This window comes from Symsagittifera roscoffensis, chromosome 3, assembly GCF_963678635.1.
Source record: "Symsagittifera roscoffensis chromosome 3, txSymRosc1.1, whole genome shotgun sequence".
Taxonomy (NCBI): Eukaryota; Metazoa; Xenacoelomorpha; order Acoela; family Convolutidae; genus Symsagittifera; species Symsagittifera roscoffensis.
The window spans coordinates 26783389-26799064 of NC_087064.1; the positions used below are offsets into that span (position 1 = coordinate 26783389).

Here is a 15676-nt window from a genome sequence, read left to right on the forward strand (position 1 = left end):
ATTTTTCAAAGGTTGACTGCGTATGGGTATCGATCCGCAAATTTTTGGACTGCCAAGCGATTATGCTTGCTGTGCACTAAATGGGGACGGCATCGCTGCTCGAATACTAATTATCCGCACTCATTATTGTTCCAAATTGGTTCGAGATCAGATAAGGGGCAGTTGGAGCATTCAGTGCTTTGCCCAGAAATACGAGCAGTTTTGTTTAAACTTGTAGGTGGATACGAGTAGCATCCCTGCTTTTCTAGTTTCGAATGTTATTTTTTAAATTTGCTTGTGGATACGGAAAGCATCCCTGCTTTTCCCTAGTAGATTCCTTTTGTTAGCTCATTAAAGGCATCAACTGACCAAAAAACTTTTGTTTGAATTAAAATTCACTAAAGAGACGCGTTTTCATTTACAAACTAAATATAAAAGATTTTGATATGTATCATCATCATGAGTAATAATTAAATCATTTTTATCGTCACAGGTACCAATTTCAATATCAACATCAACATCAAAATAAGAGCAAAATATTTTATTGCAGTTTCGCACTTCAGTTAGGTCTCCTCCGTTTTATGTTTGTTTCAAAATAACATGCTTCGAATTTGGTTCTCTTTTACCTGAAAGCAGATTAAAATTTAGTTTGGCATCGATGTCCTGTGGTTGCTAACATTTCAAACATAAGCTGGAAGAGAGTTGACATAAATTGGATGTACTAATTATTTTAAAAAAGAAAAACTAAGTTTTTAAGAGATACTTACAAGCAAAAGCTTGTTTTTCGGACAAAATAATTACAGGTAAAAAAAAACATGTTTGCAAAATATATTCAGAAACGGTCAGATTGCTCTGTTTAGTCGGTTCTGTCTCTCCCTTTGTCCGAACATATTACGTTAACTGAGGAATTTTTCGAATCAAGTCTGTCCAGGGTCGAGATGCGCAACTTATGTCGCGGGCGCATAAGATTGCACGAAGAGGAGTGTGAGCGGCGGAAAATTGAAATTTGAGTCGCGAATGTCGACCCGTACCAAGCATAGGCTGCTTTTCTAGATATAAATGCTATAAAGATTATTTACCCAAGATTTCTCGTATTTTTGTACAGAAATGATCTTTTTCTTTTATTAGCTTAGAAATTAGAAATAAACTATTTCTATTCTTTTCTGAAAAAAAAAAATTCTAAAAATTCTGATACCTGTCTTGTTTTTTGATAACTACGATTGAAATGAGTAACGTTAGATATATAAAAATTAAGAACGTTTCAGTTGTTATTTAATTAACTTGGGTGCTACAAAAAAACTGGAGTAGATCTCGCAATGAGCTAAAATTGATTTTTTTTACGAATGTGGTACCCCTCACCACTCAGGGTCCACAGAAAAGAGCCAAAAGGTGGGGTGATACAAAAGAGCCATTCATTCCAGTAAACATTATGAGTAGATAAAAAAAAACAGAATATCTTAGAATCTCCTGTAATAATCAAATTTTTTGATGAAATAAAATTTCTGTTGGTGGATTAGGTTTAACTAATCATTTACTTTGTTTTGATATACATGACGCCACCTGAAATAGATTGGTTGCAGGTACCCGCAAGTTTTTTACCACAGAGAAGACTGTGGAAAAGTTTAAAAAGCAACCTATACCGTTTCCCCCAGTTGTATAGAATTGAATTACAGTGATTAGAAAAACTCTTCTTTGTGGTCGATGCACATGCTGACAACCTGCAACCAATCAAACCCAAATAATATGAAATAAGTTTCTTTGAGAGATGACTGACTGTTGTGTTACTTCAGGTAATGTTTAAATTACGATAGAATTCCCTTCATCCGGCACACAAAGTTAAAAAGAAAAAAATGCAGAGCCCTTGAAGTTGAAAAGAAGAAGCAGTGCACTTGAAGTTGAAATGGAGAAAAACAGAGCACTTGAAGTTGAAAAGGAGAAAAAAAGGGTACTTGAAATTGAAATGGCTTAAGTATATTGTAGTATTGCGAAATACTACACACACACAAAAGACCATTGTCTTAATTGTTTATTTAACGACCCAATTCTAAATGGGTCGTTATTTAAATGGGTCGTTATTTAACGTCCACAGGCTTACCATGGGGTCCCCTTTTATAGGTAAAAGGGACTAGAAAAAACCGGGGGGGTAAATAGTATATAATATAGCATATTTAAAGGGTATTTTGTGTTTATTGTTGTTCATGCGATAGTATGGTTAAAAGCGCAAATTGGGGAAGTACCCAGACCCAAAGTATGGCAAGCTATCAACATCTTACTGATTGCCATCAAGGTATCACTATTTGTACAAGATGCCTCCCTAATACTGCACAATTTTGTCCCTTATGCCACATCCCTTGTGATTTTTCCGACCCCTGGAATTAATTCTCCTTACTATCCGATATCATTATACAATTCCTCTCCACTTATACATTTGGTAAGACCTCAACCCTTCAGTAATTAGCTCACAATTTATATATCTTTATAAACAACAGTAAACACAAAATACCCTTTAAATATGCTATATTATATACTACTTACCCCCCCCCCCCCTCCCCCCGGTTTTTTCTAGTCCCTTTTACCTATAAAAGGGGACCCCATGGTAAGCCTGTGGATGACCCCAGGTGGACATACATTTAAGATTAGGGGTTAATTAATGCCCAAATTTCCATTTTTTGCTTTAACTACATAAGTTTAATATCTGAGCTTAACTCAGTGTTGTGAAGTGCTTTATTCCTGTGGTTAATAAACACCATGATCGTTTTTCTTCATTTGTTTTCCGTGGTGGGTTTGTGTGAAACCACAAGATTATATTTTCCACCTTTTATATATATACAATTTTACACTTTGTCCTTCATTGTTCAAACATTTGATAATTAGCCTTAATATCCGAATGTAATTCGGGATTTTGAATATTTGGTCATTTTATATTGATGTTTAGCAAAATGAAATACGACCCGATTTTAAACTGGAACTGCAGAAATGCAGACCCTGCACCAGAGGAATTTAAAAGAAAGTTGCCTCTCAGAAAGAAACAACGGAAACCGGTAGCAGTTCAATCTTTGTCAATGGACGATGGGTTAAATAAGAACCCTCGCAACTTTCCCAGTTTAACCCAAAGATTGGAGCTGCAGAAGTGCAGAGAAACCAAATTGGATACGGAAAATCCAAAATATATAACGAGTTTAAAGTACTCAATAAACGAAAATTATAACAGATGGAAACTGCCATCGTTCATTGAAGTCGTCAACTGTCAACTCAACGACAATGGATAAGGCGATGATGCCTATCGACTTCATAACCCAGCCAGAAGTGGTTATAAAGAACGAAAACAACTTCTGGAAATTAAAGAAGAGGGAGGAACACGGCTACATCCTCAAGGCAGGAGGCACGCAAGTCACCATCCCGTTCGAGGAAATAACTGCTTTTCCGAACCATGTAAAAAACAGACAGGAAGAACAGGACGACATTCAACAACTTACGGACGGAATGAGCAGACTACGAATCAAGAACAAGATCAAAAAGAAGAAAATCGTGAAGTTGCAACAAAAACTCGAGGCTTCACAAAGGAAGATAGCGATCCTCAGATCATACAACGTGGAGCTAGAAGCCGGAAGGAAGCTCTAGATAAAACCTAACTTATCTTTATAACTTTTTCGTTTGATGTTCTCTTTAAATTTTATAACTATAGTATTTAACCATTAAAGTGTTTAAATTTTCACCATGGTAACTGTAAGAATCGAACAGCTTAATTTTCTAAAAAAAGGGGTGAGTTGTAGTATTGCGAAATACTACACACACACAAAAGACCATTGGCTTAATTGTTTATTTAACGACCCAATTCTAAATTGGAGCGTGCCATTTAAATTAAAGCCTCTTTTCACTAAATCAGATATTGACTGATTTACTCTTATTTGGACTATAAAATCTTGTTTTGAAAATCCACTCCTTTTTAAATACTTGTCCAATTTTTCTCATTTTTTCATGCTCAATATTTAAAAAGGGCGGCGATTATTAATACGTCCCTTTTAACTTAACTTGAAACAAACTGGATAAATATTTAGCAGTCTTGCCGGCTGCACTACAATTCTCCTTGCTTTGATTTAGCATAGATGCACCTGCAATATGATGCATCAGAGAAAGTAATATGAATTTTTAATCAGACAAACTGAAGGCTGCGGTTTTCTTCAATGAAGACTAATAAGTTGAAGATAATTGATTTGAAAAAAATCAAATAAAAAATAGTTGAAAATTCCCTTATAAGAAAGGGAGAACAAAGGAGCAGGTGAAACCTTAATAATTAAAGATTGAATCAGCCGCCGGTTTATGCTTACGAGCAAAAGGACTGGCCTGAAATCTTCAGTGTTTCATTTTGCTCAGTAAGCAGCAAGTCAGTTCTCTTCAGTCAGATCTTTTAAAAATAAATAATTTTTCTTTTCTGCCCTAACACTAAAATTAATCTAGCACTTTTCACTTATAAAAAGAGAATAAATTCTCATTTTAAGTTTGAAAAATTATAAATCGAGATACTCGAGATACGCACACCCGAGGAAGTCTGGACTACAAGTACCCAAAGGACTACGGCAAGACGATTCAGATGACCCAACCAGAAGTGCTGACTTGGACAAAATCAAGGGCAACCATACATACTAATCAGCCACCGACCTTAGTAAGACGATAAAATTTTGATGAACAAAATAAGATTAGCTCAACCTCCCCTCATAGGTATATTTCTTTAAGCTGTTCGATTCATTTATATAATCTAATAACCCAGTGCTTTGTATCTAACCAACTAATTAATTCATACCTTTTCTAACTATTGTTTCTACTCTACTTTTTGTCAAGACAATTTGACGATCTAAGGTGAGACTTATAATTTAGGATAAAATTACTAAGCATTCAACCAGCAATGATCGCTTAGTAAAATATTCTTAAACTTTTGTGTTTGATCTTTAATTTAAGTTCGTTCAACAATTGTACTCGTGTCGATTTGCGTGTTCTTATTGAAAAAACGTAACCCGTATCGAGTTTGTTTTTAATCATATCTACTCGAATCATTACGATTGTTGTAAACTAAAGAGGAGGAATTAAAGACCCGTTATTTTGGCGAACCACTTGGCTGGTTTCAGCTACTTTTTTATACCCATTGATTTTCTCTTGTTTACACTAGCTGCAGCTTAGTGTTTTATTACGAACCTTTCTGCTAAAGTGAGGTCGATTCTATTTCTAAGTCATCGTATAAATGTACGCATATTACTTTCGACAGATGGATACCGTAAACATTATGAAACGCTACAAGTTAGTATGGTTCACACAAAAGTTTATTACAATTCAAAAAGTTTCATCGACAACGAATTACTTTATTGGCCTCTACTTAAATTATCTCTCATAAAAACGTTTTAGTCATGCTCGAGAGAAAATTGTATTTTTTTCACGCAAAAGTCAACAAGACTGCTCGTATCAGGGCGAAGCCCTGAATGTTCCGACTGCCTTTTAAGGTTTATGGAGCAGCAGTAAAAACATTAAAAAATGAAATGAAATGAAATTTTTTTTATTTGAATTTTTTAATGAAAATCATCCCCCCACACGCCATATAAAGTACAAAAAGAGAAATTTCGTTCCTTGTAACAAATCAATTATGGCAAATAAGCTTCGTTCAACCAATTTGGAACAATTTATAAGACGGATTAAATCTCCGCTTACGCGTTAATAGCTCGAATTATATCGCGCGTTAATTGTCCCAAATTGGTCAAAATGGCAATCTTTAAACCCTCATAACTTTACGAAAAATGATCACAGGTGAAATATCTTTTCAAATTTAAGCTCAGGACAAAAATACCTTTTGAGTGATATAAAAAATTTTTGTCAAAAATGGCTAGTTAAAAAGTCGAATTTTGTCTGAAGAAAAAAACCCACCCGCATCCAATTTTAGGCTTAAATAATCGATTATAACGGATTATTATGATGATTTTTTGACAATTATAATCGATTATAATTACCAAAATTAGGTCCTTAAGGGAATTATAATTGATTATAATCGTGATATTTTCCAAGAGATTATAATCTCTTATAATCGATTATAATTGATTATAGTTCTTACTAAAAACCCTTAAAATCAATTATAACCGATTATAATCGATTGTAATCTCTTATTTTGCCGGAATCTTCCTATTCTCGAATTGTATCTTATGGATTATTATTTTTGTGTCAATAAAAAAATCTCTAAAAGAGAGATCTTTTGAACACTTTGGTTCGTCTGAACACAAAGTTTTACCACGAAACAAAAGTTTCACGGAGATCCTTTCATATGACTGGAAAGGTTCTCGCGGTAGATGAAAGATAATTTTTCCGAATCAATCATGAAACTAAATCAATTTGTTGATGTTTTGGTGTTTATAAAAGCTTAAAATATGCATCACAAACAACTCTAATGGGGAAGAAATGGAAAAAAAACTTTTAAATATGAATTAATTGGAAAATTTTGAAAAATTTTCTCTCATTTTTCATAGGAACCAACATCCACAAAAAGCATAAAATATAAGCAATTTAGATGCAACTTCGAAGACAAAAATGGACAAACAAAAGGGATTATAATCAATTTTAATCGATTATAATGGATTTTTGTGCAAAACTATCGAAATAGAATTTTGAATAAAAATAATGGATTATAATCAATTATAATCGATTATAATTGTATCGAAAAATAGACGAATAAATAATCAATTATAATGGATTGTAATTAATTATATTTTGATTTGAAAAAAAAAAGAGATTATAATCGATTATTAATTGATTAAAATCGATTGTTTCTCAATTTTAGTGAGACTGGTACTAAAATCGTAATATAATCGATTATTAACGCTTGAAACTGGATGCGGGCACCCCGAGCACAAATATTCTGTTACTTTCGTATCGAAAGTCGGAACAATAAGCGCTTGCGTTATCTATAACAGTAAAGCAAAGATAAACATATAACCATTTAACTAGATTTGTTGATTAGCACATATTATGTGGACCAGATGTAGCACAATGTGATTTTAGATTTCAAAATAGACTGGTTGAGCTTAAGTCGTCACCGTGTGAGCTTATTATTTCGCAACTATTTCGAAGCCCACTAGGAAAAAAGAGTTCAACCTGGACCTAAACTGAAATTAGATAAGAAATAAGTTTTTTCTGATTAGAAATAGCTTAGGCTTAGGAAGTTTTTGACCATTAATTGGATTAGAACTAAAGAATTTCTAGAAAATCTATACTTTATTTGAGCATCTCGCAAGGAATTCCTGACCAGAATTCGAGATCGGAAATTAAATTTTTCTTGGCAGAATTAAAGAATTTCTTAGGTATGAGGTAATAAGCAGATGCAAAAAAACAAATTAACCCAAGATTTAAGGTTATGTGTAAGTGTTTCAATGTACATTTAGCTAGACCAGCACATTTACTGATCATATACTGGACTGCCAAGAGAAGGCCTACGCATGTTCCCAACATCACCTATGAGTATTTTTAGGGGATAACGATAAATTGCAACCACAAAAGATAGTATGAAACAAACTTCTGGATTGACCATAGTTCGCTATGTTAACATAATTTTAAAACCTTTTCCAAAATTCGACCCCAAAGATGTTACACGAAAAATACTTTTTTATTTCAGAAAACTGTAAGATATATATAGATATATAGGGACTGATTGTTACTGTTGTTATTGCTTGACTATTGCTCGTCCTGCTTTGGGTGCACTGGTGGTGAGTCACCAGTAGTCCTGGTATCGGAGGTAGAGGAAGGATGCGAACTGGGTGAGACAGCAGAGGATGAACCCGACCCAGGCCAGCCACCCGGCCAGGTGCAATCTGAAGCTGCTGTAGTTTTTGTTGAAGTAGCTCTGGCACAAGGAACACGCTGTTGTCACCACTGCCAGTTGGATCAGCAACACACACACAAAGCCATACCTGCAACCAATGTTTCGGATAGGAAAAGTGTTGTTTTTTCATTATGCTACAACCATGCTGAAATCTAGATATCTTAACTAGGTTACGGTCTTGTGCCTTTTTAATTAGATTACCGTAAGGTGAAACTTCGTAATATTAAATTGAGCGGGGAACACTGATTCAAGCGCAGTATTCCTCTGGTGCCGGATGTAAGCGCGGCGGAGCGAAGTGGAGCAAGCGTATTCTACTTGCCAATGCCTTGTTACGAATTGTCACCCAACCTAATGCTAAGACCATACGCCACCACATGACTACGGCATATGATGGGTTTTCCGCGCGAATGTGATATAATGTAGAAAAATCCTAGAAGAATATCAAAAGAATAGCAAAAGAAAAGGAAAGAAAAAATTTCAGAAGAAAAATCTCCAGAATATATCAAAAAGCTTTCAACCTTCATTGGAACTATAAATAGAAGGTTCAAAAATATCTCATAGTGGTTAATTTTGGTGTGTAAAATATTGTTTTCTTTTCAGGCCCGGTTCACTACAATCTGATTCTGACTCAGGATCTGATAGAGATAGGAGCAGATTATGTTACACAAGTTTCTACTATGTTTTAGCTCAGATTACCCAGTTCCGTTTTCAGATTTAATACAAGTTTTTGTTCATTTTTCTGTCTTTTTCAAAAAAATGTTTATGTAAAAGTAAACTAACTAATTTTTACTTAGTTTCGCGAGTAGTTTTTATAGAAAACTAAACTAGCTAATATATACCTGGAACAAAACTTTCCGCATGAGCCTGTGAGGTTGCAGAGTTCCAAGAGGAAGAAGAGGAGGACGAGGGAGGAGGTGAGGATGGCCAGGATGACAAAGGAACGGGCAGCCTAAACAAACAAACAAAACAAGTTAATCGGTATCTGGTTTTGGGGGAGGGGGGTTCGATTCTCTAATCGATCAAAAGCTTTTCCCTTTGGTACATTCTAGGTTCTTTTTTGGCTAAATATCCCGCCCGCACCATAAAAGGCAATTTTTTAATTCAAAACCTTCCATAAAAAGTGCGTAAAAACCTCAATTGTTCGTTTGCATTTTTCAAGAGTAGCCTGCTTTGCTGCCAAGAAAAATTTTTGATAGTGTTTTGGGAGAGCTCGGGAAATCAGTTTGGTGGATCCAAAAAGACGTCGACAAAGTATTCAAAAATCTTTTAGAATGCACCCCATCGGGACGCTACCCTACAGATGTTGCCCTCAGCAGTTCAACCGCACGGCCGCCAAAATAGTTCCCTTTTTTGGTACCATTTTGGGACATTCTCTTTGTTCGAGGCACCCGTGTAGAACGTACTTCGCTACAATGGTTTTAGGAATGTTCAGACTGCCTTTTAAGGTTTATAGAGCAGTAAGAACATAAATGAAATAAATGGAATAAAATAAAATTATTTTTTTTTCTAAAATTTGAGATTGTTTGTGAAAATGATACCCCACACGCCATGTAAAGTACAAAAGGATAGATTTCGCTCCTTGTAACAAATCAATTATGGCAAATAAGCTTCTTTCAACCAATTTGGAACGATTTCTAACATGGATTAAATCTCCGCTTAATCTCCTCTAGAAGCGAAATTTATCACTTTGTACTTAAAATGGCGTGTGGGGGGATGATTTTTAAATTGATTTGTTTGTTTGTTGAGTTGATGCTGGCTGTCTTCTATTTACTCTCCAGGATTTCCTACTCGATGAGCAGTTCTGCTCTTTAGGATCTCCCTCCAGGCATAATATATTGCTTTTGGCGTTGTATATGTAGCTGGTAAAGTAATTCAAATTTCAAATTTCAAAATATCTCAAATTTTTTTTACAAAATTTTTTTCATTTTATTTTATTTTTACATTTAGTTTTTTCATGGTATTACTGCTTCATAGACTTTAAAAGGCAATCGGAACATTCAAGGCTTCGCCCTGATATGAGCAGTTTTGTTGGGGCCTTGGAAATTAGACGAAAAGCAATTAAGACGTGACCAACAAAAACGAACTTAGACGTCGATGCAAAATTGCAAAAATGGGAAATTAGACGTAATTGTATTGTTCGTGTCTGAAATTTGTTTACCGACTACAATTAACTTTCGTTCAGTTTTCTTATATGCAAATCAATTTTTCACATGCCGCAATTTTCCCATTCCGCATTTTTCTTATGCCTCAATTGTATAATTTATGCATTTCAAAAATGTTACATAATCTTCAAATTAACATTTTATAAATCAATTGAGATAAATATTTTGATATGCAATGTAATGTGATCATATATTATTTTTGTAATTATGAAAAGTTCTTTTAAGCAATACGTTTTGTTAGCCCTTTGCTTTCCGTCTAAAATGCTAGTTTTGCAAAAACAATGTAACGTCTAAATTCATCTTTGTTGGTCACGTCTAATTTGCTTATCGTCTAATTTCTTAACCCCCGGTCTTGTTAGACTTTCAAACTAGACCAATTGCTCGTTCTGACTGTAAACAGCTGCTGAGTTTACCAAAAATGCAAGCAACTACACAAAGAGATCGTTTGATGTAACAATTTCTGGCCTTCAATAAATTTATAGCTGATAATTAGAGGTAAAAACTGAAAGCTAAGTAAGTTTTTCTTGTAAAAACTGAACGTTCTTTACTTAGATAAAAAAAAGAGTTAATGGATTTGATTATGGATTTACATTTCCAACGCCAGTTGCACGTTCTAACTTTTCTTCAGCCAAACTTTCAATACAACTTTTAAAGGCTTCTCGCGAATGCGTTTCATGTTTTGCATGCAAAATCAAAAAAACTCTTTGGATAATTTTGACCTGTATATCCTTTTTTCGTGCAAACTGGTCCATAAAGTTACTATAAATGGGGGTTAAATGCGCCTATAAAAAACGTTTATAGTCAGACAAAAATGAGTTTTAACAAGTTTTTTTTCGATATGATTCATTTTTATACGATATGGTCTTCTGCCATGAGGCGGGTTTTCAAAAGACATCTTACATTGAGGTGTGCCTTCTCCTCTGGTCTGGCTCTGTTGACTGGGTTGTATCTCTCACAGTTGGTCTCCCCGTCGGTCTTGATGCAGTTCTGCCAGATGCCCACCCTGTGTTCTGTCACCCCCTCCCCCAACTGCTGGTCTAATCTCCAGTAGGCAGTATTCGCCATACACATGCACATTATGATCAATACCTATAAAAGTACCAGCGTCTGATTGTGACCGATTTCCAATTGTGTCAAACAGGGCTGATTTTTCAATAACCTTTGAAATTTTTTATTTTTGCCGAATGGTTAGAAAACTTTTCTCGGAATTTTTTCAAGTTTTGTCGGAAGGAGGCGGATTTTCAAAAAAAATTCCAATTTTTTTTGGCGTTTTTAAATTTCAGCCAATATCGGTTTCTTCAGTTCTTTCAAATTATTATATACTTTATCGTGTTTTGCGCGGAGCTCAAAAATTTAATTTTGACGATTTTAAAAAAAATTGCTCGGGTGGCTGAAAAATTTGGATCGTTTGCAAATTTTTTGTTTGGTCGGCCAAAAATGAGTGTCGACTAGTGTAAAATTATATAAAGGCGACCCTTTGTGTGATGCTAGCTTTAAAACCCTGAGTCGTCATCGTTAAAGTTTCAGGAGAAATTTTAAAAAGATAGTGTGCTGCTACCGACTAGGCTACTGGAAAATATATGAAGATTTCACCTGGACAATACAGGAGAGCGAGAAGTAAGCTATTTCTTCGTTTCTCTTTTGAGCCATCTTTATTTAATATCGGAGGAGTCTGTTCTCTTTGTTGTCTTAAAAAATAAGAAAAGCAGTGAAGTCAAGAAATTTGAAAATTGTCTAGATAATTTGATATGAAATGACGCTGGTTAACATTACATTAGTCTTTAAGTTTATGTTTGCTTTCAGAAAAGCTAATATATTTCATATATTATTTTCTCCTACAACGTTTTTTCAATGGAATTTACCAAACGTGTTTTAGTGATAGAAATGATTCCGAGCTGACTCAGTTTTTAAAAAGCGTTGTATAGCGGTGCAAAATTGTAAGCTGCATGTATAGTTTTGCCAATTTTTAAACAAATAAGGAATGGAAAACGAATATATATGTTTAAAATTCCCTGCCGGCTGCGTATAAAAAAATACGCAAACAGGATGCTCAATACTGCTTTATTCGTAGCGACAGAACAGGCTGAAACTTGATTAAAAAATGGGGACCAAGTGCATTTTTTAAGCGTGAGCAGTGGCGAAGGTGGTTATATTTATTTATTTATTTATTTATTTATTTATTTATATTGAACACTAATTGAGGATGAGACATTAAAAGTTATCGCCTTGAAAAATTGTGGCTTAGAACAACAAATGGCTCCGTGGTTTCTCTTTCTGACTTTCAAAGAGTAGCGGAGTTTTTATGATTGGTGGTGGTGTCTTTTGTTCAGTCCAAATTGGCGTGCATTACTCCCCCCCCCCCCCGAACTTTTCTTTGCGTTTTTGATGAACTCGGAAATTTGATATGAATAGCTTGAAAACAAAGAGCGATATTGGAGATTGGCTTTGTTCTAATTCTAAACTTTATGTTCCCAACTTCTATTTTATCCAAATGGGGTTTTAACTTTGCTTAGGGTGGCTTTTTATAAGGCAAAATTTTAATTAAACTTTTTGGTTTTATACTAACTGAACGGCAATGTTTTATACCATCTGAAAAGTTTTCTTATCCGGGGCTCAAAATTATGGTCTTTTTTCCTGAGAAAGTTTTTGGTAAAAATTACTAATCAGACGATTTAGTACAAATAACGCTCGATTTTTTGCGTTATTATAACGCACGTAAGCGGCATAGTATATCGGTCAAAATTGAACTGATGCAAGGCATTCGGATTCATTATTAGGACAGGAGACGCTTAATACATATCTATGAACTATAATAGATGGGGGGATAAAATTTTTTAAAAAAATGAAGAAAAAACCACTTTTTATATATTTTTTACAAAAAAAAAATAGCCTCAAAGTACAGAGTTTTGCCCTAGTATACCAGTAGTCTTGTAGGTATTTCGTTTGATTTAATGAAAGTTTTTTTGATAGCAATAGAGCTTAAATGTGAACAAGACTGCTCGTATCAGGGCGAAACCGTGAATGTTCCGACTGCCTTTTAAGGATTATGGAGCATTAAGAACATTAAAAAATTCAATGAAATAAAACAAATTCAAAAAAAATTCTAAAATTTGAAATTTTTTATGAAAATCATCACCCCACACGCCATACAAAGTACAAAAGGATAGGTTTCGCTCCTTGTAACAAACCAATTATGGCACATAAGCTTCTTTTAACCAATTTGGAACGATTTCTAAGGCGGATTAACTCTCCGCTTACGCGTTAATAGCGCGAATGATTTTAAAAAATTCCGTCAAAAATGGCTAGTTGAAAAGTCGAAATTTGTCTGAAGAAAAAAAACCCACCCCGAGCACAAATATTCCGTCACTTTCGTAACGAAAGTCGGAACAATAAAAATGAACAAAAATTCTCTATAGTTCGAAATTTATCCATCTACTTTTCAAGCGACTTGCAACAAGCTCGCATTTTGACCAACATTTGAAAAAAATAGTAAATACAAGCTTAAAATAATGCTCAAATGAGATATTCCTCATGCTAGTCTTTTCATGCACTTTCAGGTTTGAAAATTGTGAAACTGACCAATTTGGGATAATTATTGCACGCAATTTCATGGTGGACTGAGAAACACTTTAAATAATAAAAAAAATTTTGGTTGGGATAAAATTTCTGAAAATTACCTCTGAGGATACCCGTTCTTTAAAAATTGAAATCAACACACAAATTTTTTTGAAATTACGTAGTAGCCAAACAAAATTTCATAATTCAAACAATTTTAATTGTACTTTAAGAATTTAGCTGAGCTAGATAGCGAATAAAATCCAGATGTTATCGTTCCGACTTTCGTAACAAAAGTAACGGAATATTTCTGCTCGGGGTGGGTGTTTTTTCTTCAGACAAATATTGACTTCTAAACTAGCCATTTTTGACGGAATTTCTTTAAATCATTCGAAAGGTATTGTTGTCCTGGGGTTAAATTTGAAAAGATATTTTACTTGTGATCATTTTTCGTAAAGTTATTGGGGTTAAAAAAAAATTGCCATTTTGGCCAAATGGGACAATTAACGCGCGATATATTTCACGCTTTTAACGCGTAAGCGGAGATTTAATCCGTCTGAGACATAGTTCCATATTGGTTGAAAGAAGCTTATTTGCCTTAATTGATTTGTTTCAAGGAGCAAAATTTATCCTGTTATACTTAATATGGTGTGTGGGGTGATGATTTTCAAAAAAAAAATCCCAAAGTTTTGAAAAAAAAGAACTTAAGTTTTTCTATGTTATTACTATGCTCCATAGACCTTAAAAGGCAGTTGGAACATTCAGGGCTTCACCCTGATACGAGCAGTCTTGTTTATAATGTAAAAACAGATGGTACTGTTGTATTCTTTTTTGGAAATCAACAGAACTTCGAAGTTGTGAGGAAAATTGCCTGCCAATTGACTCAAGTTATAATTAAATCAGCTTTGGTGTTAATAAGTAAGGAAATAATTTTCTTTCTAAATGAATTATATAAAGAAAACCTTATTTTTATCCTTTTGTGTTTCGCATTATAATAAACATTATAACACAACATCGTTTTAGTTTTTAGCATTGTCTTGTCTCAATCTCTGTAAGACATACAATCACAGAAAAATTTTAGGCGCTGAACGTCACCTTGCTATATTCTGGTATTGAACCGCTTGTTATTTTCGCCAACGTTTCCCGAAGTGTTTTTAATAAAGGGTTTGGCTTTTTTATTGGTTTTTATGCCGCTTTGGAGGCTGTGGTACTTTTGTTTCAGATGTATTCTTTTTTATGCCCATACCTTTCGATTGAATAGGAAATTTTTGCGGGGATGAGCCCTATTCGATGTTGTTACTTCTATCTCCGGAGCGGGGATAGTATTGGTTGTTCTACCATCGATTTCGCAATTGGGAACTCCACAACATTAAAAAGGGTTGCTTTTTGCCTTGATCCTCTGTCAGCGATTTTATAAGAATGCTTTGCTTATACCACTGAGCGTTACTTCTTGGTCGCTAGTGGAACTATTTTTGTCCAACATAGTTATTTTTCAGCTTTTTTTGTTTTTTTTTGTCTTCGAACACAACACTTAATTGAATGATAATATTTTAATCTATGAGGGGTTCGATAACCTTGATATGTTTTGTCTGTCCCTTTGAAAGGTAGAGCCCTGTCTTCCACGATATTTTTTGTTAAATATTGTTTTTATCTCGTAATATGCCTTCTGTTGTTACTGTTCAACATCCATTGTAACCAGTACCATTTCAAATTTTTAATGAGTATTTAGATTTCCTGCGTAGTCATTTAGAGCAGCAGTCATTTTAGTTATTGAGATCTCGTGGATAAAATAAATTGACAAAGAGCACGAAACGATAGGTTTTTTCTAAGATAACTATCCTTGATCCCCGCATAAATTAATGACCTAAAAGCCAGTTTTAAGTTACTAGATTCTCTCAAACATAAGGGCTTTATCATCGTTTTTTGTTGGCGCTTTTAAGATTTCGAACAAGTGTGACATAAAATGTGATCCTATGTCACCGCAAAGATTCGCAGGGCAGCCAAAGCGCAAAACTCAGTTTCCAGACAATTTTTACTATCTTTTTGAGAATTCATCTCCAAATAAAAAATACTTGAATCTTTTTATTGCTTATTACCAAATTGTGCCAATACAGATGACGGTGCCCAG

At 34.4% G+C, this 15676-nt stretch overlaps 3 protein-coding genes across 4 annotated transcripts in view; 2 read left to right on the plus strand and 1 right to left on the minus strand.

Moving 5' to 3' along the window:
* LOC134841275 (rho GTPase-activating protein 18-like) overlaps positions 1-15676 on the plus strand; it is a gene marked incomplete in the record, with an annotated part of 195183 nt that overhangs the window by 75891 nt on the left and 103616 nt on the right.
* Positions 1-15676, plus strand: part of LOC134841276 (prolyl 4-hydroxylase subunit alpha-1-like) — a 538710-nt gene that overhangs the window by 75882 nt on the left and 447152 nt on the right. The gene's annotated exons all lie outside the window — the stretch shown is intronic.
* LOC134841911 (uncharacterized) lies at positions 373-11961 on the minus strand. Of its 2 annotated transcripts, XR_010162473.1 has the most exons (5): positions 11587-11961; positions 10894-11082; positions 8671-8780; positions 7668-7919; positions 373-605 (listed from the first exon to the last, which is right to left on the minus strand). XR_010162473.1 is itself a non-coding variant. In XM_063857982.1 (4 exons), the coding sequence occupies exons 1-4, from the start codon at positions 11641-11643 to the stop codon at positions 7721-7723; spliced, it is 555 nt and encodes a 184-aa protein (XP_063714052.1). In that variant the 5' UTR covers positions 11644-11961; the 3' UTR covers positions 6825-7720. The 2 variants fall into 2 exon arrangements, 1 of the variants encoding a protein (XP_063714052.1); XM_063857982.1 differs by lacking the exon at positions 373-605 and having other exon boundaries at positions 6825-7919.